General features: G+C 39.0%; 2 protein-coding genes across 18 annotated transcripts in view; both read left to right on the top strand.

Moving 5' to 3' along the window:
- The window catches only part of pld1a (phospholipase D1a), a 34,600-nt gene extending 25,807 nt beyond the window's left edge, over positions 1 to 8,793 (top strand). For both annotated transcript variants that reach the window (XM_055038531.1, XM_055038529.1), the window contains exons 19-26: positions 549 to 659; positions 2,092 to 2,180; positions 2,352 to 2,465; positions 2,607 to 2,656; positions 2,745 to 2,879; positions 5,075 to 5,228; positions 5,884 to 6,001; positions 6,857 to 8,793. In XM_055038531.1, coding sequence (XP_054894506.1) covers positions 549 to 659; positions 2,092 to 2,180; positions 2,352 to 2,465; positions 2,607 to 2,656; positions 2,745 to 2,879; positions 5,075 to 5,228; positions 5,884 to 6,001; positions 6,857 to 7,081 — 996 coding nt within the window. In that variant the 3' untranslated portion in view covers positions 7,082 to 8,793. The remainder of the gene's footprint in view (positions 1 to 548; positions 660 to 2,091; positions 2,181 to 2,351; positions 2,466 to 2,606; positions 2,657 to 2,744; positions 2,880 to 5,074; positions 5,229 to 5,883; positions 6,002 to 6,856) is intronic.
- A 2,681-nt stretch (positions 8,794 to 11,474) lies between these two features.
- tnika (TRAF2 and NCK interacting kinase a) overlaps positions 11,475 to 25,473 on the top strand; it is a 61,903-nt gene continuing 47,904 nt past the window's right edge. For all 16 annotated transcript variants that reach the window (XM_055038901.1, XM_055038915.1, XM_055038914.1 and 13 more), the window contains exons 1-2: positions 11,475 to 11,849; positions 23,351 to 23,416. In XM_055038901.1, coding sequence (XP_054894876.1) covers positions 11,793 to 11,849; positions 23,351 to 23,416 — 123 coding nt within the window. In that variant the 5' untranslated portion in view covers positions 11,475 to 11,792. The remainder of the gene's footprint in view (positions 11,850 to 23,350; positions 23,417 to 25,473) is intronic.

The following is a 25,473-nucleotide window of genomic DNA, read 5'->3' as shown; positions in this document are numbered from 1 at the left end:
CAGCAAACACTTGTATCACCACAAATGCAATTTTATCAGTGCAGTGATTGTGCAAAGCACAGCAGCAGTGAATGGAATAATCTCCACCTGATCAGTCCGTGGTCAACTTAGTCAAACGTACGAGGGTTTGACTGCACTATAATAAAAAATTGCTTCAAGCTGCCTTTACCACTTTAACTTTTGGAAGGGAATTAAAGACACTTAAAAATAATTTGTTCTTCATATAGCTCAGATACTAAAAAAAAAAAATGCAGGTGCTGCAGCTAGTTATTATAGGTAAACTGATGCATTATATTGGGAAACTTTAGGTTCACCAACAACACGCACAGTCTCCTCAATGGCTTCAAAGCCATGTTGTGTTATGAGAATTATATTCTATCTGCCATATTATAACCACATTAGGTGTGTCACTGGTCTAGTTAGCGTACTATGCTAAGAAGCTCAGCACACAACCATTCACTTTCAAATTGCTCAAATTGTATCTTTTTTTTTTTATTAAAAAGTACTTTTTAAATAACTTTTTTCATTGGTTTTTTTTTGTGTGTAAGGTGTTGCGATCATCAGCAGATTGGTCAGCAGGCATTAAATATCATGAGGAGTCCATTCATAATGCCTACATCCAGGTCATCGCCAAGAGCAAGCACTACATCTACATAGAGGTAAAACATCATCAAGGCTGTTGAAGGAGTTTTTAGTTTTTATCTGACTAAAAAGGGATTAGCCCAAATTAAGGAATGAAAAAGAAGAAATTTTTGTTAGTCACTTCTGTTGCATCACAGAACGCCTTTTTGTGTGGGTCTTGCATGTTCTCTCTTTTTTACTTGTGTGGGTTTTTGTCTGACTGTTCTCGCTTTCTACCACAAAAACTTGCACTTTAGATTTTGCCCTTGTCAAGGCCAAAATCTAAAACTACTTTTAAAACTGTATTTAAACTTTACAAATCCAACCAAGCATCTGTTTTATTTTTTTCCCACCCACATTTTGTATACATTCTCACATCTGGATCATGGAGGATCTAGTATTAACTTTTGTCATTTTCGTAATTTCCACATTACAAAAACAACAGAATGCTAAGTACTGTACTACTACATGATGGCAGCAATCCCTGTGGCTCTGAATGTACATACCGGTATTTTATTTACTGTAGCTATAAGATTCAGAAATATTATCCACTGACAAACAAACCATTATGTTTTAAGCTGCCTGTTTTAATCAGTATTACATTTTCCCTTTCCCCAATCAGAATTTTTTGCCTCCAGTTTGATATTTCATTGATATCATGTATATTTGTCTTCAAAATTATAGATCTATGTTCAAATAAAATGAGCAAAGCTCAAAAATCTTAATTTTTACAATAAGCAACTTATTTTGTAACAGAAAACATTTCATTTCCTATATCCCTCCATCTTTCATACACACTTATCCTCGCAGTGCTGTGGGATGTGGTGATGCCTATCTCCAGCAATCAGTGACCTGTACATTCTGTGTTGCCCAGTTCATCACTGGGCAACACAGGGACACACAGGACAAAAAATGCATGAAGACACTCTTACTTAAGAGAAATTCGGAGAGATCAATTAACCTGACATCAATGTTTTGAATCTGTGGGAGGAAGCCAGGATACGCAGAAAGAACTCACAAATGCTTGGGTTCTTTCTGCTGGAACTCCTGGAAAAAAAGGTGTGCCAGATTTTTAGATAACCAGATTATTTGAGAAGATAGGCAGCTTGTTTATTGACTTGAACAAAAAAAATAAATAGTCAAAGCATCAAATGATGATAATTTTTAGATTGCATGATCGCAACCTTGATCTGCTTGTTAGGATTAGACTTGACAAAACTTGTTCTTGAACTTTCCGACACAGTTTTATGTGATTGTAACTGAAAAAAGACAATACACCATAAAGAATTTGCCCCAGTTATACTTTTAGTAGAAGTGGAGAAGCTAAAGCTCTTCAGAGTTTAGTTTTGTCAGTAATTTGATGGATTCGGTTAAAAATACTGGGAGTGTTTTGTATTTTTGAAATAATTTATTAAATTAAGTTGAAACAATACACGTCTTATCATTGTGTTTTCAATTTTTCTACCACAGAATCAGTTTTTCATCAGCTGTGCAGACAACAGAACGGTCTACAACAAGATCGGAGACGCTATCATTGAAAGGATCATCAGAGCACACAAGTACTTCCCTTTTCTGTTGTGCAGCAAGTTGAAGCAATGCTAAAAAGAGGGATTTCAACTTGCAAACATCTCTTTTTCACATTCCTTTTCATGTCATGACATTTGTAGTTCTTCTTACCATACATCCAATTAATGGTCGCTGTTTAAATCAAATGATTGCTTGCTTTTCAGGGAGGGTAAGAAGTACCGCGTGTACGTGGTCACTCCTCTGCTTCCTGGCTTCGAGGGCGACATCACTACAGGTGGAGGGAATGCCATCCAGGCTGTGATGCACTTTAACTACAGGTATATAACCAAACATTATTGGAGGTACTTAAAATAAAATGAGGAAAGAAATTTAAAAAGCAGCAGATGACGAAGTAGCATCACATTCATGGTCTATTTCTGAATGTTGTTGAGCAATGTTGTTATTTTGTCTTTACTTAGAACAATGATAAGAGGAGAATACTCCATCATCTCCCAGTTAAAGAAGGAGAGTAAGTGACGTACTACTGCAACATCTTGATATATTAAGTTTAAAAGAAAGAAGTGCCTGTTTTCTAATCTCATTTTTTGTTTTCCCAGTGGACGACCAGTGGATGAACTACATCTCCTTCGCCGGTCTGCGGACTCACGCCGAGCTGGAGGGGCGCCTCGTCACGGAGCTCATCTACGTCCACAGCAAGATGCTCATCGCTGACGACAACACGGTCATCATTGGTCAGTCTGTCTCCATTTTCGCCTTCTGTCGCTCTTCCTTCCTGTGCCCGTTCTCATCAGCTGCTATTTGTAGACGTCAACTTTTTTTCTCCTTGCCACTAAGGAAGTGTGAGAAAGCTCGATCTCTGGCTCCATTTGCCCGTCTTTCACCACGTGCACAACAGACTAGCGTGCAAAGCAATACTGCGGGAACGTGATCAAAGTTGCACAGTTCTAGTATGACATCTGCTGGTGAAGAAAGCACATGACATCAGGAGAGAAAAAGAACATGTTTACATGTTGAGGCAACTTCACAACTTCTAAAATAAATCATTTTTATTTGCCTTTAGGTAAACTGTTAAGTATTTATAAAGTTTATTGTAGTTGCTTTCCCTCACTTTATGTTAATTCCTTTCACACTGGATCAATGCTGCCTAGGATCTCAGTAAATTTAGGATATAATTTTTTCAGTTTCAAGTTAAGCACCTGGTAGAACTATAAGAATTCTGGATGTACTCTTATTTTCCTCTCTGATGCTATTTTGGACATGTTTTTGCAATATTATTGCATTTCATTTAATTAAAAATTTCTAAGCAGAATTAAAGAAACCCTCAGAATAAAACTTCTCTTAACATAGATTTTTTTTCACAAAAACTGCAACAAATACCCTGCTTTGGTGTTAGCTGTGAGAAACCATAAAAACTGACTCCTGATTCCTGTCTAAAATAAATGTAAAACAATATAATAAGAATTTTGTGCACAAGTCCAAGTTTTTAAGTCTTTCCTTCCTTGAGTTTACTCTTAGCTGTCTGAATAAATTTAAAATGACAGCAGTTCTTAATTTATTTAACAATAGTAATGCAGAGCAGGTTATGGCTGGGACTTTTTTTTTACTCATATGTGGTCATTTCTTACACTGTTTTTCCTTTTTAGTTGTGTTTGTGCTTGTCTAAAAATATGCCTAGTCATTTTAATATTTTAGCTCAGAAAACTGAGGAAAAAAAATGAATAAAAATTGAACACAAGGCAGGTGAGGACACTGGGTAAATTTGCCAGTGAAGGATGAGATGATGTACAGAACACAAAGGACACCCTGTAAAGTCTGCATATGAGCACAGTCAGTCCATGTTTTCCTTTCATTTGCGATGGAGCTGTCAAAATATTGGTTAGAGGGAACAGCCTGTCACACCACTCAAGCTCATTAAGTCATTCTGCAGATAGTTTTTCCCAAACAACCTTTTAGACATGAATCGTACTTTCAGCTAATGCTGCACATGTTGGACGGAAGGAGTGTAACAAACCTGAGACCCCATTTTTATCATTCTCTGAGTCAAATTAGCTTCATTTGACTCAGACACAAACAACTTCCTGCTGCAGCCATAATTGCATTGGCGCAATTTTTATTTGAGGAAAACAGTAGAATTTACTTAAACAAGAAAATTTGTGTTCAAGAAAGGTAACAGCGGCATTTGTCTTGGTGATCTGGTGTCGATTTACTGTTAAAGCCACTCGTTGAAGGCATGGCATAAACTGTGTTGTCATTTCCCTCATGTGTGGCTGTTTTTTGTTTTTTTGTTTTATAATCCATGGACACATCGGAGGGTAACGCCTCTTCACCAGCTTCATCAGCTGTTTTTATTCCAAAGAGTTTGAACATGTTTCATGCGAAACTGCTCCTCAGCATGAGTACCAAGAGAAACCTGCATATCTCTTGATAAATACCTATCAGACAGGTATTTGTTTTTTAAGAAAACTACTGTGACTGATTGACAGGGGGTGTTTGTAGCTCATTGCATAATGTAAGGAGTTTCATGTTCCATTTTGATTTGTCTCAAAAGTCTTTTTTCTTTCAGGGAAGTGTTTTCTGCTTTAAAAAAAATGCAGTATGACCTATGCTTTATACATGCAAGATCTTTAAGGTTTAATCTGTTTAAAGACCCCAAATCTGATATTTCTATACATGTATATATGTATATTAATGTAGGAGGTTTCTGTGCCTCCACCACCAATACTTCTTTAATGAAATTAGTGGCATGGAGGTTTCGGTAGAGAGCATTTTCCACTGTAAGTTATATATCTCTGTGAGTGAAACCATGCATATCAAATCTGCAATCTATTTCTCAATGACCACATTAAGATGACCCCTGAAGGGTTTTATAAATATAACTGAACACATTAAATTAAGTTATTTTAAGCCTTTTTCATTCTTTCCGTAGGTTCGGCGAACATCAATGACCGAAGCATGCTGGGAAAGCGTGACAGTGAGGTGGCAGTGATTGTTGAGGACTCTGAAAAAGTGGCCTCGGTGATGGATGGGCAGGAGTATCAAGCTGGACCCTTTGCACTCGAGCTGCGCCTCGAATGTTTCAGGTGCTCGTTGAAAAGAGATGCATGTGTTAGGAAGACAAAAAATCGCCGTTACGTCATTTACATTTCACGTTCTTACAATCAGAGAGATATTTAGAGAATTTCCTTTTGGAATTTGAGAAGCAGTCTCTGTTCAAAAGAGGAGAAGGATTTAAAAACCAAAATAGCTACAAAACTTTGAATAATAATAATAATAATAAAAGCTAAATTAACAATTTACCAAATGTTCTGTGCCTGCTCTTGTGTCTTACACATGTATAAAGAAAAATATCATTTAGTGGGAAAACCTTGGGCTGTAAAGTATTTAGATGAACTATGCTGACTAATTTATCAACCTCAAAATATCCTTTCTGTTGCGTCATTCCTTCCCACAAAAGAAAAATAAACGAGGGTGTCCCAACTTGCCTGCTGTTTCGAAGAATTTCTGTGGAAATTATACAACTGTAAAGAGGGAGGGAATGAAGGAGGAGTTGTACAGTGTCTTAAGACAGCAATTTGCAGATCATGTTATTCATTATCAGCTTAATTTTGCTCGAGGATCTAGAAGATCACCTTAACCTGTCTCTGAAAAGACTGGCATGAAAACATATATAAAAATATTCATATATAAAATATGGTCTTTGCCATTCTTTATGTGCGTTTACTGTTCTCTGAGCAGGACAATCCTGGGAGGCCACACGGACATGAGCATCGACCTTTCTGACCCCACCAGCGATCGTTTCTACAAGGAGGTGTGGATGACCACGGCTGGCCGGAATGCTACCATCTATGAGAAGGTGGAGCAAAAATATCCTGTTTCATGTCATGAAAAAGGTTTTTTAAGATGCATCAGTCAGAATTTAGTCATGTGTTCATGAAACATACAATTTATGTGGCTACTTTTCATATTTTTGCAGCCCTAATTACTCTGTGACTGCGAGTTATAAAAAACGTAATTTGCATCTTGTTTGCAAACAGAATGCTTTTCGCACACACCTTCAGAGACAGTTGTACATTTTCCACATTATGTAAGGACATGCTGGGTCTTGCAAAGTGTCCGTATCTTGACTCTCTTTTCACATTTCATCATGTTACGTTTTATTTGTGAGGTCAACAAGTAACTGTATGACACTTCTTTTTTCTTTTTGAGTTTGGTTTACCTGTCACACATCCTTCATAGAGCATATCTGTGAAACGGATGCTTTTATTCTGCAAGTAAAATTCTAGGCGTAATAGAGTAAAGGAGGCTGGATAGAAAAGCCTGCCCCTGTTTCCTGTTTTTTTTATTTGCAAAAACATTAATCATTTTCCTTCCACTTAAAGTCACACACTACTTTGTCTCACCTAAAATAAAAATATAAGATAAAAGTTTGCAGTTGTAAATATGACAAAATAAGTAATATTCAAGTTGGATCAATGTTTTTAGTGAGGTGTTTAGTTAAGTCCTTTGTGGAGAGCTTGAAAGCTTCATCTATTCAAGAAAAAAAAACTCTGCAAACTTTAAACTTCTGGTTTTCATCTTGGATAGGTGTTGGGAAAACAAATCTCTATCATTTTTCACATATGAACAAAGTTCTGGACTTGGTGAAAAGAGCTCCAAGAACCAGAGAGACGAGGCTGTGAAGCTAATTTGTCTTCTTGTTCTGTTGCAGGTCTTCCGCTGCCTTCCTTCGTCTCTGGTGAGGAACATGTCTGAGCTGGAGCAGTTCCAGTCCAAGCCAGGGTTGGCTCAGACCGAGAAAGCTCGCGCTCAGGAGGAGCTGCGCAAAATCCGGGGTTTTTTGGTCCAGTTTCCCCTGGATTTCTTGTCCGAGCATAACCTGATGCCCTCGGTTGGAACGAAGGAAGCCATGGTCCCAACCGAGATCTGGACATAAGCGATGACGACCAACACTGGACTTGCATCATAGCATTTGTGCTAATCCCTAATCCAGAAATGAGAGTCAGATTTCCAGGTGTTTTTTAGCTTCATGTGACCGCCAGGAACCTGGAACCGCTCAAACCTGTGGATATCAGAAAACACTAAACTGTGTAAATGGACTGCAAGTCAGCTGAACCTTGTGGATGTGCAGTATGAAGAACAAATGGACTATAATTACAACACGATCATTTCAAAGTAAAGGAAATTATTGGCAGTTTGAGATGCTGGGACTATGAACTGCTCACAGCAAATATATCACAGAGTCCATCATAAAAACAGTTTGACACTAACAAGATGTTCACCTCTCTGTTGACAAAAATGCATGTTATTCACTGAGTTTGTGAGATGTTAGTGCCATAATTGCTGTTTTTCATCTCAAGGCTGAGCAGCTGCGCACCTTTTCAACTTGACTTCCTAAAGTTTTGAGGCGTGAAGTTTTTAAATCGGAAATCCAGAAAAAGCTTCCTGTTCTCCCTCGACGTCGATGAAGGATTTGCTTTCTAACAAATCATGTTGGGAATGCGCGTCTGCCGTTGCTGCATCTACAGATCACAAAGTTGTTCTAAGCTGAGAGACTTCTCTGAGACGACTGTCAGGACAAATTTGTATCCAGGGTTACGTAACTTTTTTATTTAATTTGTTTTTTTGTTTTTTTTTTTTCAATTCAAAAATTTGGAACGATGAAATCAAAGATCGGATGTATCAGACAATCGTCCTGCGCATTGAAGCAAATCATTTTTCCTTTAGTCCAGCTGGTGGTGCTAGATTCTTAAAATACAGACTGCCTCCCCACAGCTGGGGTATTTTATTAGGTTGTTTCGCTGTTTGTTTTAGTCTAGGTTAAAGTTCAAACCATCGTGTAAAATTTCACACGATGACTCCAAATAGCATGCACATGAAACCAGCTTCTCCAGATTGTGCAGCTTGATTTATGACTCGCTCGTTTCATCGACGTGAATGCACGCAAGCTTATGTATCCGCTGTCGGAAAATATCCGTCACCCTCCGCCTCCATTGATCATTCTCTTCCCCCAAATGTGAAAACCAGGGCCGAGCTTCCTGAGGTGAGCTGCGGCTTATTCTAAATGTAGGAACTATTTGACTGAAGATACTCGGAAGAGCAGGAAAAATGGGAGATTAACAGAGTTGTCTGTTGAAACTAGCAAAAAAAAAAAAGAAAACCGAGATGACCCATTTTATTTGGAACTGTGTATCTTAATTTTGTTTTTCTCACACCCAGCTTTTGAGTCATCCAGGTTGGCCTGAAAGCAGCAGGGTGAGAAAACATCTTACGGACTCTTGTGAAGAAACACTTAAATGGGACCAAGAGGTGTTATTTTAGGAGAATCTGCTTAGAAATGTATGTTTTTGAGTCTCTATATTTGTCAGTGTATTATTTATGAATTATGAAGCATTTAACACTTTATTTTTGATGAATATTGTGGTTATCTTAACAGTTGTTTATTTGTAACTTAACTGTACTGTCATGCAGCTGTCTAACTCCTTGTCCTCCATCTGTACAATCTGAAGTCTAAGTTTTTTGTTTTAATTTAACACATTGTAATACAGACACATTAAAGTCTCGCTTCTTTCGAAAAGTAAACAACGTTCTATGTGCTCAGCATAGATTTCTATTGTGATTATGTTCACAATAAAAATGTCATTTATACTCATGACTGGAGCATTTTAATGTTTGATCTAATTTGTGGTTTGTGTCAGATGTTTGAAGAGTTCTTTGGAAACTCCACAGAACTGCTTTAGGGTTTTCATTAAAAATTCAAAAGAGATGATGAATAAGCATACTGGCAATTCCCCAAAGGAAAAACTTTTTTCTAATTTAATGTAATTTTTTTCTACTTGTGCAAAGTTGTTATGCTCACTGTTACGGTAAGCAGGAATCCAAAGCCAAGATGTCGGTGGTGAACTTGACATCATTTTTTATATGATGTTCTGACATTACAGTTGAAACTAAAGGGAGTAATAGTAAAGCATCATTCAAGAGAGACACTGAAGTCAGAGGTATGTTGGCCCTGAACACCCTGCTGCTGGTCTCAAAGCCCTTGTTCATCAAAGTTCACATTGCCTACATCATCATCAGATTCAGTTCTGTCCTCTTCCAAAGCTGTAACCTTGGCAGCAGCATAGTATAACCCATATGGATTTCCTCGACCTCCATTTATTTTTCAAGATCTACTGAACTTATCATATGAACTAAAACGCTCCTAAGAACGATTGTAAACGGCATTAGATGACATTGAGAAGGATTATTGGGATGATGTGCTGAAGGGGGCGTGTTTGAACAGGTATTTTAATAAATGCCAGTTTAAGTATGCAAGTAGGCAAGGTTCTCTAAAGAGACACAGTTCTGGAATGAAATATTTGACTCCATACACATTTCTTCTGTTTTTGCTCTTAAGCCACTCATAAATGTTTCACTTTATTAAGCAAACTGTGGAAAAGTAATCATAATCTTCTTGTTAAATCATGAATTAACTGTAATCACCCACACTGGCCACCGGAGGCCTCATGACAGCCAGAGGTGTGGAATCAAGAAATCACTGAAATGGAAACTGTTTCACAACATTAAGTCGGCCGCAGGTTTTTTTTTAAAAAAAGCAACATGTAAATCCCTGTTCTAATGAAGTTGAAGAAAGGTGGCAAAATCATTCACATTAATTACAATGGAAAGGATTACAAAGTCATTTGTGAGGCTTTGAGATTCCAGTGAACTACAGGGAGTGCCACTTATACCCAAACAAAGAATACCAGAGTGGCCAGAGACAAATATAATTATCAAAGAACACAGTGGAGCATTAATATAAGAAGTCGTAAAGGTACCAAAAAAAACTCATTAAAACATAAACCCTTTCAGTTGTTATTGTTCCCAGAGGCCATTCCAACTATTAAAAGAGCACGGATGGTAATGGAAAAGTGTGAGATTTAAGAAAACATGTTTTAACCAGTCCAGCGGCGTGACAGGTGTTCCAGTTAGACCTCTCACACAGGGCATGCGTTCCACATCCATTCAGCAGGTGAACTTTGGAAACACTGCACTGAGAGTACTTCAGATTCTTTCAGGTGGAAAACATCTCACAGAAGTTGCCATTTGATTCAAATATGAAACACTTTAACCAGCCACTGATTTAAAGGGATCAAATTATAAGCCAACTTTAGCTCTTCAGGACCACAGGATTTGATTTCTATCTAAATTTAGCCACATTGTAAATGTAAGGTTAGTTTGTATCCTCAGACACTTGTAAGATGTATTTTAAACACAACAGAGAAATAAACTGAACTATTTCTTATTTTGGATCAGTTCATTAGAGGGAGTTTCATTCTAGTCAAATGCAAGTGACAACAAACAAAGAAAAAGTAATGGCAACAGGATCCATAAAATCTAAATTCCCAGAGGGTCATTTGCTGTGATCCTTAGAAAAAAAATTGTAAATAGCCTAACTGTTGCAATTTCTTTCTAAGTATTCACTTTTTTTTAGGGCAACACTTTCATTGACAAATTAACAAATCATTAAGATGAAAAATGTAGATACAGGACACATTTTTATTTTCTTTTATCAACCACATCTTACTTTAATTTCACAGAAACTAGGACAATTTAGTGACTTTTACACAAAAGCTGATTTCTACCCACCTGTTCATTGTACTTGGCAAAATAGCCAGCGTTTTAAAAGGGCGACCTACTTTTTGCTCTTGTTGCCAACTATAGACTTTTTTTTTTATCAATCATCAACATGGAAAACAATCAACCTAAAGTATTGGTTTAGGTTGATACTTCATCGTTGTTTCATTACGACGCAGGCTAGAAAGAAATTACAATAATATTACTTTTGCTTTTTAATACAAACATTAAACTAAGCAGTACAGATTGGTGTATTTTAGATTGTTTAATCAGAAGGTTGGACAATTTTTTTCTTCTTTTTGTTTGGAGAAATTCAAGCCTTACGGAGTTTCATTCATTTCTATTTTACTGAATTAATACATGTTTTTTTTTGGTTTTGTTTTGTTTGAGGAAATCCAAGCAGTAACTTCCCCTCGGGGGAACATTTTTTACCCTTATGGCTTCCCATATTGCCCGGACGCTATTCGTGTAAGAGCCGCCACTGGAGACACATTAATCAAGAATTAAAAAAAAAAATAAAAAAAGAAAGAAAAAGAGGGAATGTTACTAGACAGAAAGCTTGGAGTAAATGATTGGTAAAAATAAAAAAAAAAAGCCAAAAGTTTTGAGAGCGCTTCCAGCCTGAGGAAAACCAAACCCCGCCCGGTGACAGGCGTGGTTTCCCGAGGAGGCAGTGCGCTCTCCTCCCGTCTCCCCTTGCACACCGCCTGGCTGTCATAGCAGCAGCAGCAGCGCCAACAGAAGCGATCCGTCCTCCGCAGAGCTTCACCTTTCTCAGTCTATCTCCTTACATCCCGGCAGACATGGAGCTGTTCTCGCCCTCCGCATTCCGCGCCTTTGCGCTTTAGCCGTGCGCTCCCGAACCGAAGCACGGCTGGGCAGAGCGAGAGGCACCAGTGAGATTCTCTTGGTTCCAGCGCGAGAGAGGAGGGAAGCCCAGAGAGGAGGACCACACGCTCGGTCGTGACAGCAGAGGCCGTTCTCGGATATTTGGCAAACTAAAGAGTGGCTTCTTTTTGTTGTTCTCCATCATGGCGTGTGACTCTCCAGCTCAGAGCCAGTTTGAAATCGACCTGTCGGCTTTGAAGGTGAGAGGATGTCCGCAAAATTCAATCTTGGAAACATCTGAGCAATGCCTCTTTCATTTCTTGCACCTCACCGTGCAGCCTCAATGATAACAGCCGGCAGTAGAGCAGAGCAGAGGGCTGCTTGAGGCGGATGTGTGTGTGTGTGTGTGTGTGTGTGTGTGTGTGTGTGTGTGTGTGTATTGGTGGGGGTAGGGGAGGAGGTTGGAGGCATTGCTTTGCCTTAAACATCACATATTAAAGATGACTTTTATAAATAGATTTAATAGACATCTCGTCTAACATCTCGTCTTTACAGAATTACCATGATGCATGATGTTTGATTGAGGGTGTAGCTGTGATTTTTGCTGACCTGGATTTTGTGCATCACAGGTCCACCGGCCTAAATGTTTTACATATAAAATATTTTTACCACTCCCTGCTGATTCTCATGAAGTTTTTTATTTATTTATTTTTTAAATGCATCTAGTTTTGCCCCAGTTGCATTATTTTAAATGCAGTTTTTTTTAGTAGATTAACACTTGTGAGGGTGCTCCTCCAGCCTACCTGTGGTTACTGTAACCTCTTAGTGAAAGCTGTGCATTTGTGTGATGTAAAAGGATTCCATTTTTGGAGTGTTTTTTTTTTTGGCACTTATCTAAAGTGTCAGTGTCAGTAGCAAAAGGAAAAGGAGGCTGCAAATAGAATCTCTGAGAAACAAAACCACATCTCAACTGGCTTCTCTCACAGAGCAGAGGCAGAGTCTGCATGCAGTAACCTGGTTTCCTATCCGCTTGATTGCGCCTGCATGGCCATTTTTATGCCATTATTGGAAATACTGCAAGTACCTGCCTCCTCGTGTGTCTTTATTATTTCAGAAGAGCGTATAAGTTCTTGCACCTCCACTCTGTTGTTTCCCTATTTCTATTAGTTTTGCTCCTATTTACTTAAGTTAGCCTCGGCTGGGCTTGATGTAAGAAGCTTTCCCAATCTGTCTATCAGCCGCATCACCTTTCTTCCCGAGCCAGTCAACAAAAAGAAAAATGTTTACTAGAGAGGTGTATCATGTGTTGGAAAAAAAGTGGCTTGCATTGTTGAAAAAGCACCAAGTGTTCATTTAGAAGGACAGGGAACATCAGAGATGAAGATGAATGAGGAAGAATGTGGAAAGTGTCCACGCACTGGGACTCAATGCATGCATATTTCGTTCTTTTAAAGGCATAATAATAGGCTGGCTCACTTGGTAGTGCTGGGGGCAGCTCCAAGGATGCATGCACAAATTGCAACACTGAGATGATCATTTTACAAGATATGCAAAACTACAAATTGTCCATGAGAGTTCATTGGGGAATGTATAAGTCTCCTTCTAGGCATGCTTTGCATGCTTTTGCATGGCAAGTGAGTGCAAAGCTCTGTATGAGAAACAGAATGTGTCTTAAGTGTTTATTTATGTTTATTTAAAACAATCAAATATATCAAAACCAAAGTTATAAAGGCAACCAAATTAGATTATTGTGCTAATCAAGTCGTGGATGAAAAAATAGTACAGTATATTCTTATTAAGTTGAGTTTTCAGAACTTAAAAGCTCTCCAGATGGCAGTCATTGACTCCCTGCACAAGTGGGGTATCCAAACACAAGTCCAGTGCCTAAATAAGCTGGCATTTCACAATTCATAAAATGTTGAGTGGAAGGAAAAAGTGTGGAAGACATGCAGCACAAGCAGCAGGGATATTCTACCAAAGAGTGAGTTGAAACAAAGTAAAAAAAAAAAAAAGGAATTTTAGATTTGCTTTGCATTATGAATGATCAGATAAAAAAAAGAGAAAAATCTTTGTGACTCAAGATTAAAAACTTTTATTGAAAAACAATTTTAATTTAATTGACTGTGTAATGTGTAAAATAAATTGCTGTGGTTTCTTGAGTGTCTTTGTGGTCAATATTGCAAGTCTAAATTATTAATTAAATCAATCTATCTAAAATAAACAATAATGCTGTAAAAAATAAAAACAAATCTGGAAATTGTAACTTGAACTATCTTGTTGTGCCTGCGTCAACTTTGACACAATCTTTGGTCAAAGTGAGAAACGTGAACTTTGCCCCCACTAACTTGTGGTAACTTATTAGCAGGCGAAAACATTTGAAGGAACTAACTTGTTCTCTTGTAAGGCAAAAATCAACACTTTTGACGTAACACGTGATAAACAACATAATTCCCTCATCATAGTGTTTCTTCTCTCAGACTTCGGAAGAAATTCATTCAAGTCTGATCAGTTATTTTGGACTGGCAGGCCAATTTGTCCCAAACACCTGATTTGCCAGTTGTGCGGAAATGTTTCTTTTGTGAACAAATCCTAGGTCAACAAGAAAAGGCGAGATGAGTAATTTTGAGGAATTTCAGATATCAACGCAACATGCCAGAACATGCCCAGGATCTCCTCAGAGTAAATGACAATACAGACACAGATGGAGACCAAGACGAGTGCAGAGTCAACCGCTGCGCCGACTAGACAGGAAGTAGGTCAGCTGTGTCTGACGCAGAAAGGGTGGGGGTGTTCTGGATTTGTGATTGTTGCTCTGGTTGTGGTGCTGATGGTGGAGCGGGTCTGCTCGACCATCACTCATAAACACACAGGAAGACTCAAAGGGACAGAACCTGGTAGAGAGAAGTGGTTTTTCATGTTTTGCGTCCTCTGCATCTTGTCCATGAGCTTTGTCAGCTCTCTCTCTCCCTCTGTCTCTTCGACGTTTGCTGCTGTCTCATATAAAACCCCAGCAGCACCTGTTATAGATTCAGCGGGTTTCGCTTGAGAGGGAAAGGCCAGGCTCTTAACAGTCGTGGCTGGTTGCCATTGTGACTCACAATGACAACCAAAAGACACAAGCTCAAGACACTTTTTTTTTTAAAATTATTATTATTATTCATTTATGATTTTTTACAGACAGTAGTTTTTATTTATTAGGACACAAGCAAGGTTAGGTCAGAGGTGTCCAAAGCAGTGGCTCATCCAGTCAGCTGACGGGAGCAACAGATGGTACACCAGCAGGAAGTTCACAGCACGAACACGCACGCACACACGCAAGTGCACGTGTGCAGAAACTAGCGGTGGAGTAATCTGCTGTGCAGGGATTCAGGTGAGAGATCTGAGATGAAAGCAAAAGCAGGTTAGGATGAGGGAAGAGTGAGATAGCAGACCCTATACTTTTTTCACAAGACCACTTGTGGTTGTAGTGGGAGAAAACTGTAAAAAGTTAGATGTGTGGAGACTTTTGAAAGACAATTCATTTCAATCAATTCAAGCTTATTTTGTTTGTACACTTTTCACCAATAAGGCAGTTTAAAGTGTTTCACATCATAAAAGGGTGAAACGAGCAACAAACATCACATTTTGTTCAACGTTACCATAAAAATCAGCAATGCACATCAAATATGTTGACCAATGTCCTATTTTCTACTTACAAAAGGCAACCGTAACCAGATCGAGTTTAGAGACAGTGTTTCGACAATTTGTAGTTTTGCATATCTTGTAAAATGATCATCTCAGTGTTGCGATTTGTGCATGCATCCTTGGAGCTGCCCCCAGCACTACCAAGTGAGCCAGCCTAGCATTATGCCTTCAAAAGAACGAGACATGCATGCATTGAGTCCCAGTGCGTGGACACTTCCGCCATTCTTCCTCATTCATCTTCATCTCTGATGTTCCCTGTCCTTCTAAATGAACACTTGGTGCTTTTTCAACAATGCAAGCAACTATTTTTTTCCAACACATGATACACCTCTCTTGTAAACATTTTTCTTTTTGTTGACTGGCTCGGGAAGAAAGGTGATGCGGCTGATAGACAGATTGGGAAAACTTCTTACATCAAGCCCAGCCAAGGCTAACGTAAGTAAATAGGAGCAAAACTAATAGAAATAGGGGAACAACAGAGTGGAGGTGAAAGAACTTATACGCTCTTCTGAAATAATAAAGACACACGAGGAGGCAGGTACTTGCAGTATGTCTTCTGGAAGTTTGTTGTGGATTTGTGGTGCATAGAAGCCGAATGCCGCTTCTCCATGTTTGGTTCTGGTTCTGATTCTGGACCTGAGTGGTCTGGAAGGTTTATGCAACAACAAAAATTTGATGTATTTTGAGAAACAATGTCGAGGAAAAGATGGGTGCATAAAGAAATGATGATGTGAGTAGATAAAAAAAAAATGATTAAGAGCAGAGAAAGAAAATGGTTGAGTCTGGCCTCAGGCTAAAGGTGTTGATGTGACCAGTGACTAAAGTAGTCCAAAGCAAAGATCCCTCTTCAGAGCCTCTCTCTTCCCTCTTTTTGTTGCCCAGTAAGGCCACATTCCTCGGCCCCTAACCACAGACGCCATAGTAACAGGGCCACAGCAGTGCCCAAGGCTCACACAGATCTTATTCATGAATAGCCTATATACTGTATGGCAGTTTGTCGCTGAGAAATGCCCCTCTCCCTTCCCACCCTCCCTCCCATGGTGCCTGCCTGCTTGTAGCTGACCTATTTTTTTTTTTTCTTTCTCTTCCTCTCTCAGGTCTGTGATGGAGTTGCATTGTGTCCTCTGCAAGTATAAAATGTTTTAAATGTGTTGTTGGACATGTTTCATTTGTGCATGGAAGGTATAATTTCTGCTTTAAAAAACATCAACAATCAGCCGCGCGTTGTGATTTAAAATGAATGCAAGCCGTCATTAACCAACAACATGCTTCAAAGGCCAGTCTATAAAGAGCGCTGGTAAATAACACGGTGCAGTGGTGAATCGCACAAAATGATGCATGGAAACGGCAGAAGTAGAGAGTCAAAAGATTAGGAAGAAAAGATGAAGGATGGGAGGGAGAAAGGTGTGAGATGACAAGTTGGCTGCGATGGATGGGAAGATATGAACAGCCTATGGGTTGTGTAGGAAAAAATAAACAACAACAAGAAAAAAAAACCCAAACAATTCTGGATCATGAGTTGTCCTCGGCCTGCTGTAAATCTGTGCTCAAGAGCTGACTCCTGGTAATGTAAAGTACATGTCTGGGTAGGGAGCAAAGGGTATTAGGCTACAAGTACATCGTCTTGTCAAGTGGAAGTGGTTTTATATGAGGCATGCCCGCCCCCAGCACGACTCCGATCATCCTCTTAGGGTCTCTAATTCAATCCACCCCAATTTCTGAAATGTGTTTTTTTCTATAGACATGAACTGTACTCCCCTGCAACTTTGAAGTAGAAACACATACAATACTACAGACAGGCTGGTATGAGAAAATATACATTTTTGGGCTAATAATAGCACAATAACATATATGTATGCATATAGCCAAATGTATTACTATTAATATACATTGATAGCCCAATTAATGTGCAGCAGGTGTTTTTAATACATATTATTTGGGTTATCTATTCTGGTAGCTTACATTCTGCTTCTTAGCAGACATTTCGTTTACAGCTCGCCAGCTCAGCTATTGTATTAAAACTGCGATGGCATAGGATTTGAAAAAAAAAACATTCAGTGCTGCGGTTGTAGTAATGGATGGCAGGAGGGAAACAGTGATTTTAGAAGTTACCTAATGAAAAACTTTGAAGGATAGACAGGGAAAGACTTTAACAGGAAGCAAAAATGAGGCTAAGATTGCAGAAAATCAGGAGAGTCTGACAATTAAGGACTGAACAGAAGAAGTATAAATATATTTGGAGGGTGATTCTTTGGGGCGAGGGTCATCTGAGTCCAATTAGCTAATGCTAAGGGGGAAACTTAATAAAATTAATAATGTGTATGAAAGACTTAGAAAATAGTAGTTTTGTAGTACTTAAGTGTGATTTATGTCATGGCTGAGAACCATTATCCCCTTAAATATGCCAGGTAGATGTAAAGTATCACAAGGATTGCTGTGGATATTTGGAAATATGTCCAAATATGGCACACTGTTCTTTATGCAGCCTCACTTTCTTTTAATGAAAGTTTTTGTAAGCTTTGTGTCATTATGTTTATTAGTCGTTCTCAAGAAACTTTTACCACTATGTGCCTTAGAGATGAGGGTTGTAGTTTATCACCAGCTGGCATTTTTCTGGATGTCAGATAACCAGGCGGAATAAAGAATTCAGCCTTCAAGTACAAAACATCCTGGGGACAAGTTGGGGGGGGGGGGGCAGAGTTTTCCAAGGTCTCCATTTCACCGCTTACAAGACTCAAAGTTTATGTTGTCAATATTTATGTCTGTGACTACATGACAGTGCAGTACTTATCCTCATACGGAAGAGCATGAAGGGGAACTTTCTCAGTGTAAGCAGGTGGTGTGAGTGTTGGCTGTCGGTGTCTGTCCCTGCAGTTTTTGCACTGTTGCTGTTTTGTTTAACCTTGAGGAATTTGCTCACTTGTCTCATGCATGTTTTAGTTTGAACAGAATGCTCAATAAAAAGGTTTCTCAAAGTCCCATACTGACAGGACAGATGTCCAGATCAGAGATTGTGGCAACTAGAAGATATTTATATTTTAACATAAATATCATAAATTAATTTTAATGCCAAATGTATTGTTCATCAAATTGCTGCCTCTTTTATTATTATTATTATTCACAAATGTAGTGTTCCCCTTCAAAGCCTTATCTGTACCTTTTAAATTTGGCTTTTAAAAAATTGCATATTAAAGAAGAAAGTTGTATGTGTTGCTTTGTGTAACATTTTAAAATCATTATTAGGACTAGAGGTTGCCTCCATGTGCCTGAGAGTTAGCAGTCTGTGTTTCACAGCTCTGCCAGATTTTACTAATATTTTGCATAGAAATAACCATATCCTTGAAGCAATAGAATCTAGCAATTAGCTTGATTAGTGTAGTTAGCATGAATAACAGTATTCCCTTCATGTGTTTTTAAATTCAGGACATGATCCTAACTGAGGTCATCAAAAATAATGCCAGCATATCCATATGTAGCACAATGCACAACAGAACCAGGTGAAACAGAGTTACACCTTCAGCTTCCTGTTTTGCTGAAGTCGACCCCAACGTGTCACTTCGCATATAAAAAACAGCCTCACTTTCTTTTAATGAACCTTCTTCATATCTGGGTCTTCCCTCACTTCATTTCAACACATCCCTGATGTTGAAGTTGACTTTTCTTCTTGTCAGTTCCACTAAGTAAGGCTTAGAGGGCAGGGCATCAGAAAAAAAGTGTGGATCACCTGATCACCAACTAGCATACTGTAGACATCCTTACATTGGTGATAAATTGCCTTTCTTAAGAATCCTTCTGTTAAAATTTAGCTAAAATGTGTTTGTTTTTCTAAGTTAGTCAAGAACCTGTGATATCTGTGTAATAAAATGTGCGTTTATGATGGGAGTATTAGTCATGAATGATTAACCAGGCTCAAGTACTGAATGTTGCAACCAAGGCTTATTATCAAAATAGGGGAAGTTTCAGTCCACTGTGGGTTTGGTGAATTTTGGCTTACCTCTGGAACAAAATTGATTCATTATTCCCACGTCAGGTGTCAGTTGGATGACTGCTCTATGCCCCACTTTCTGCCCTTATTTACAAGCAACTGTAAACGTCTGACTGGTTTTCAGCAGCCTGTTTTGACGCTCAAAATGATTCATCAGCCACGACTCGGTTCATGTGACCCTTGCAGACAATCGGCAGGGAAGCAAATACATGAGAAAAAAAGAGAAAGAAACAGGAAGAGGGTATAATTGTTGCAGCCATAGGCAACTTTAAATAAGAGTTACACGCTAACTAAGGCTGGCACGTGCTGAGAGCTCATTTTGCAAGTGGCTTATAAATTATGAATGGTACTGTGCTATATTTTCTCCAGCCAGCCTGAGGACATATATGAAGTGGAGCAGCAAGAGTAGATTATTTCTCATTCTGTGCATTCAGGAGAGGACCAATAGGTATGCATCATGTGTCAATGTTAATACACACACATTTACAGCATACTCTAGGCAATATTCTTTCCTTTTGTTTGTTTTACTCTGAGCAGGTCCAACTGTTTTTGTGTGTGTGTATCACCGTCAAAGAAAGCAAAGTGCACCTGAAGTCTCCAGGGAATTCCTGTCAAAAATGTGCATGCTGCTCTGAGACTTGAGTCAAACTCACACATACACTTGCAGAGAGGCGAAGGAAGTGAGGGGAGCGAAACGTACTCGGCCTGTGTCAGATGAAGCCCTCATGGCAAGACAAACAGATTGCAGAAGCTTGATTTCTTGACCGACTTTACGTTTCGTGCCCACTCTTTCTCGTTGGAACGCTCGCACGATAGCCCTCTGCTCTCCCCTTCCCCCGTCCGCTTTATGTCAGAGTGTTTTTTTTTTGGCACACTGCATGATATGTGTGTGCAGGTTCCTGGTTTTGAGAGTGTGAACGAATGAGACGGCAAGAGGATGTGCTCGAGACAGAGAGTGCGAGAAGGAGTTTGTCAATGTGTGAATGTGAGGAAAAGTGCATAGGGGTTGGCGTTTATAGCACACAACAACAAGGCAGGGGTGGGGGTTGGGTGAAAGAACAGGAAAAGGAAGAAGAGAGGGGAAAAATGCACAAGGCTCTTCGTTCAGAAACAGCTGACAGGTTGACAGGCCTGCAGAGACCCACAGAAACAAACATGCAGAGACTGGGCAAGAGGGAGGAAGATATGGGGAGACGGAGAGGATAGAGTGAAAGCCCAAAGACGATCTGCTTAAAGAGGATAAAACAGGCAAACATCTTCAACCTGCTTTATAGATAAGGTTTCCTTTAGTATTCGAAACGTTTGAAAATACAATTTCCACCCTCCCTCTGGCAACATTTCTACAGTTTCCTCTTTGTGGAAGCGAAGAGAGAGTGGCTTGTGATGCCAGCAGACAAGTCTGAATGTGAAGTATATATATAAAAAAGAGCAGGATGATGAAAAAACTTACTGAATAAGAAAGAGACATGTGATGCATTTTTTTTTAAAGCTTTTAACTGGGCAAGAGTTGTTCTGGAGAGTGTTATGCAATATTCTCTATTCAGTTTTGCGTTTATTCAAAATGCAGTTGTAAACATTCGTGTGGTTTGTACGGGTGACTGAAGCCTCTCGCTTTTGCCTCCAGTGAAACAACCTCAGTTCTGTCACTGTTGATGCTTTCGAATGGAGTTGTCCTGAAGTAAAAGAAGCAAAAGCACCAACAAAGCCTGGATACACAACCATCTCTGAACAGGATTCACAAAACGAGACAAGACTACACAGCTGAGTTCCCTGGAGATAAATCTTAGCAAGTTGAGATGGATTGGAGTTACTTTTGATGGAGCAGAGAGGAGCTTATTTTCCTTGATTCTTTCTACTGATTCACCACCTCACTAAAAACACGCGTGCTAGAGGATGTGTGTGCTAGCTTTCATAAAGATTTAGCCAGCTGTAGCTTTTGTTGGCTTACAGTTAGGGAAGTCCCGATAGTAACACAAATATTAACTGTGGGTGAGTTATTAGTTATCACAGTGTTTTCGATTGCGTGACACTGGGACAGCAGATCACACCTCTTGTTGCCAAATAGTGTTGCTAAACTGTGTCTGCGATTCGAATCTCTTTTGAAGCCCAAAACATTTCTGAATCCAGATTTTTTCAATATAGACAGAAGCATTGAAGCTTAAAAGGGAAAAAAAAAACAAAGTGGTTTTCTGATATATGTGGAAGTCTGCTCTGGATTAGGGGTGCACCCTAAGCCTTTGGGTGGATGGTCACTATTACTTGTGCCTATCCATTCAGTCACAACTAATAGTGACTGAATTTACACTATTACTTGACTTAAATTCAGTACAGATTGGATCTTCCTTAACTTAGGAATTCCACGTCAGGATTTAAAAGTAGTTAAATGTGAGATGTTGTACCTGATGTTACAAAACCAGCCATTCTAAACCGATCTAGAAATTCAAGAGTTTCACATTGGTCACTGAATAATTTATTTTTACTTGTTTGTAATGGGCACATTTAAAATGTTAGGTCATTTACTTATCTTTAAATCCCTCTGACGTTGAATTCTTTTGCAGCTTTATTCAGTTTGACAGCACTAGGGATGAAACACATGGCATTGCAATGTGTTTCACCAAATGTGCCAAGAACACTTGAGAAATTGTGCACTATAAACAATAAAGTTTACTGTTTACCTCAAAAGTCCATGGCAACATGACTACTTTGAGACTTTGGCGATGCCCAGGATGCAAGGGTCTAATGGGTTTAAAGGGTCCAGAGGCTTTCCGGGCCCCTCAAACATATTCACTGTTGGAGTGAAAAGAGTGTTGGCAGGAGGAACTTGTCCTGGAGTCTGTCAGAAGTGAAAGAGGGCTATGTAGGTAAAACAGGAAGCAACAGAGAGACATAGATGGACATCAGCTGGTTGGAAAACCACAGCCAGAGAAGTGGAACGAGAGGAAAGAAAGGCAGAGGGAAGGAGAGGGTAAATGCCAGCTATTGTTGGAATGCCGTAGCAACATGCGGTGGAGAAGCAGGGGGGAGGTGTGTGTAAATTTGCAGGGGTCAGTGGGTTTCATGCTTTGTCCGAAGTTCTTCCAATTCTGTGTTGGCAACTTGGCGTCTACGGACTTGAATTATTAGCTATTGCGGACGCTAACTTGAAACAACTCAGCACTGCATTTTTAAACAGCAAACACTTGGAGAGTGGGTTGTGCAGGAACCTGCTGCTGAGTGAAAGTAAAACTGTTAAAGGCCACCCTGTGGGCTGCCTTCTTAGAAGACCCAGGATGTTATTACAGGTTGATAGGAAAAGATGTCCCTGTAATTTTAGCTCTTCCTTAAAGAAAAGAAATGGGCAAACTCAGATTTGGGCTTTTGTCAGAGTTACAATAAAAGCAGGTCAGATAAGCTGATAAAAATGAGATAACTGACTTATGATGAGAAGAGGTGGAATTGAGCTATACAAAGGCTGAATCTGACACCTTGGTGTTTTCCCATTGATTTCCAGACTATTTGGGTTCCTGGAAGATACTTTTCTTGCCTTGTTTCTGTAATAGTGGGTTTATTAGAGCATATGATGTAACAACTTTGAGCCTGGATTCTCTTATTAATTGAAGTATTTTGATAACTTGAAATTTGCTGCCGTTTAGCATAGATTCTGGTCCCTGTGATTATTGTTGAGTTTTTTAGTGTGGTAACCTTTTTTCAACTGGTACTGAAAACGTGGGCAGAATGAATGACAGTCATTTTCTCAAAATTTCACAATAAAATATGTGAAAAGTATTCTGTTGATATTCTGTTGACAGGACTACAAAACTAATAAAAGGCCACCTTTGCAAGAATATTCTATATATATATATATATATATATATATATATATATATATATATATATATATATATATATATATATATTAAAAAGGATATAAAACCAAAACATGAGTAATTGTTTCTTTATTAAACCTTGGAGATTATAATCTGACTAAAAAAGACTGGAACATTTTGCCCTTTGTTTTTGTTAAGCTAAACAACTTTCTCAAACACTTAAGTGTTGGCTTTACTGAATCTTCAGAATCGTAATCCTTCCACTGTTTCTCCTTTGCATTTGCAGGATCCTTCGGGCATCTTTGACCTGGTTGAGTTGGTTGGAAATGGCACCTACGGCCAGGTGTACAAGGTAAGATGTCGAGCCCATCTTTTTTCTTTATTTTTTACCAGACTTTTCCATTTTATCAGCTTTTATGCATCCTGCTGGAATAAAAAGCAGAAATGTGACTGGAGGAAATGGCATGCAGGAAAACACACTAGACCTAAAAGCAAGCTTGAGAGAAATTGTGCGTGTGTAAATAAGTAGAGGCCAATTCTTTTTTTTTTTTTTTTTAAGAAAATCCTCACCTTCTGCTTTTATTCATTTTACACACCTTTCTCTTTCTACATCTTAGCAGTAACTTTCTAACATTCACGCTTCAAAGTAAGATCTTTGAAAAGAGAAAGAGGTAAAAGAGAAGCAAATGCGTATGTTGCTTTGCAGTTGTGACATCAATGTGGTTTGAGCAACGTTGTTGTCAGACGGACTCAGCTGTTTTCTCACTGTTGCAGAAATCTTACTGTCTGTGTCACTGTCTGAAGTTTCTCTTCCCGCCCTCAGCCTGTCAGTCTCGCTGCCTTTTTCTGCTTCACCGCAGGAGGTGGCACCAGGCCGCTTCATGTCCCCATGCTGTAGTAAACATGCTCTTTTAACCGGAGGGCTGCCACTGATACAGGTGTGCCCCTGTGAGTGCATGCACTGTGCATATGAATGAAGCTCTGGTTAATAGACCAGAGAGTCAAGGTCAGGCGGTGATGGAAAGGAGCTGTTGTTACAGTTGACTGGACTGAATGCAAGGTCAGACAGGGGTCAGACATTCGTCTTCACACTTCTGGAAATAATCTTGCGACCTCACATGTGTGTGTAGGTTTGCGACACACAGGATGTGAAACAAAACACAGAGAGAGCATGAAAAAAAAAAGAGAGAAAAGTGTAACCACTTATGACTGATATAATTTCTGGCTGAAAGCTTATCAGTCCCTCACAATACTGAAGCACAGACTCATCTAGTTGCCTGTAGTCTGATCCACACAACTGGGTGACTGAATGGTATGCAATGTATAAGGCATACCATTTAGTTAGCTTAATAACTGTGGTCTTACAGTTACTAAGCTAAAATAATAATACAAAATAAAAAAATAAATCATACAGCCAATCAGCGGTATGGAAAATGGTATGGCTTCAGGTGTTGCTTTGCAACTGCCAACCAATAGCTCATCTAGTAGCATTATGTCCATGTACCTGAGCTTTGCAAGCTGCTTTTTCTTTACAAAAAATTACAATCAGGTAGATTTTCTGTGAATAATGAGCTAAGTTTGATGGAAACTGTACAAATAGGTGAATTTGTGAATAGTGAACCTTGAATAGTTGGGGGTCTGCCGGTCTTTTCTTACTGTAACTCTGGTCAAGCTGCGGAAACACACACAGATCAGGATCTGGGAATCTGCTGACATGATAACTATTAGTAATTTGTTTCACAGAGCTTTGCCTTTCCAGAAGCATGGCAAGAAGTAAGCGATTGGTGAAAGAAGCAGTCTCCAGTCAAGAAGGGAAGATAGCAAACATGTGGAGAAAGGTGGCCCGGTCAGCTGCATATAGACCACAAACTTTAATTTTTGCAATACTCTGTGTGTGTGGTGGAAAACTGACGGTGTTCAATATCCTTACACGTCACATTTCTGCACTGCTTTGTGTTAGTTCATCACTTCTGACCCCAGTGAAACACATTTAAGTTTACAGAAACTGATTAACGAATAAGGCTAGTTTTGCAAGTCCCTATGTATCACTTCATGGCAAAATATGATGTGTGTGAATGACTTGGAGGTGTTGTGCTTTGATATGTCTGTGTGCTTATGGGGCATTTTGATATTTTCTACTATATTTTCAACTGTATGCATGATTTCTGTCTATCACGCTACATATTGTTGCAATATTCATGAAAAGCCTAATGAAACACCATTTTTTGAGCATTAGCTACAGTTGTATTTATTTAAGTATGCTGACATTTTAATCAGCTGATTTTTTTCTTTCTTTTTTCTTTGTGATACCTTCCATCATATTGACATTTAAATTAGCCTGCAGAATATGATTAAAAGGTAAGAGTCAACCCCCAAGAGGCTGGCATTTTTGACATTTAATTTAAACTT

This window comes from Poeciliopsis prolifica, unplaced genomic scaffold, assembly GCF_027474105.1.
Source record: "Poeciliopsis prolifica strain line A6 unplaced genomic scaffold, Auburn_PproV2 SCAFFOLD013, whole genome shotgun sequence".
Lineage (NCBI taxonomy): Eukaryota > Metazoa > Chordata > Actinopteri > Cyprinodontiformes > Poeciliidae > Poeciliopsis > Poeciliopsis prolifica.
Note: the sequence above shows the minus strand (reverse complement) of the source record. Positions and strands in the feature narration are given on the sequence as shown.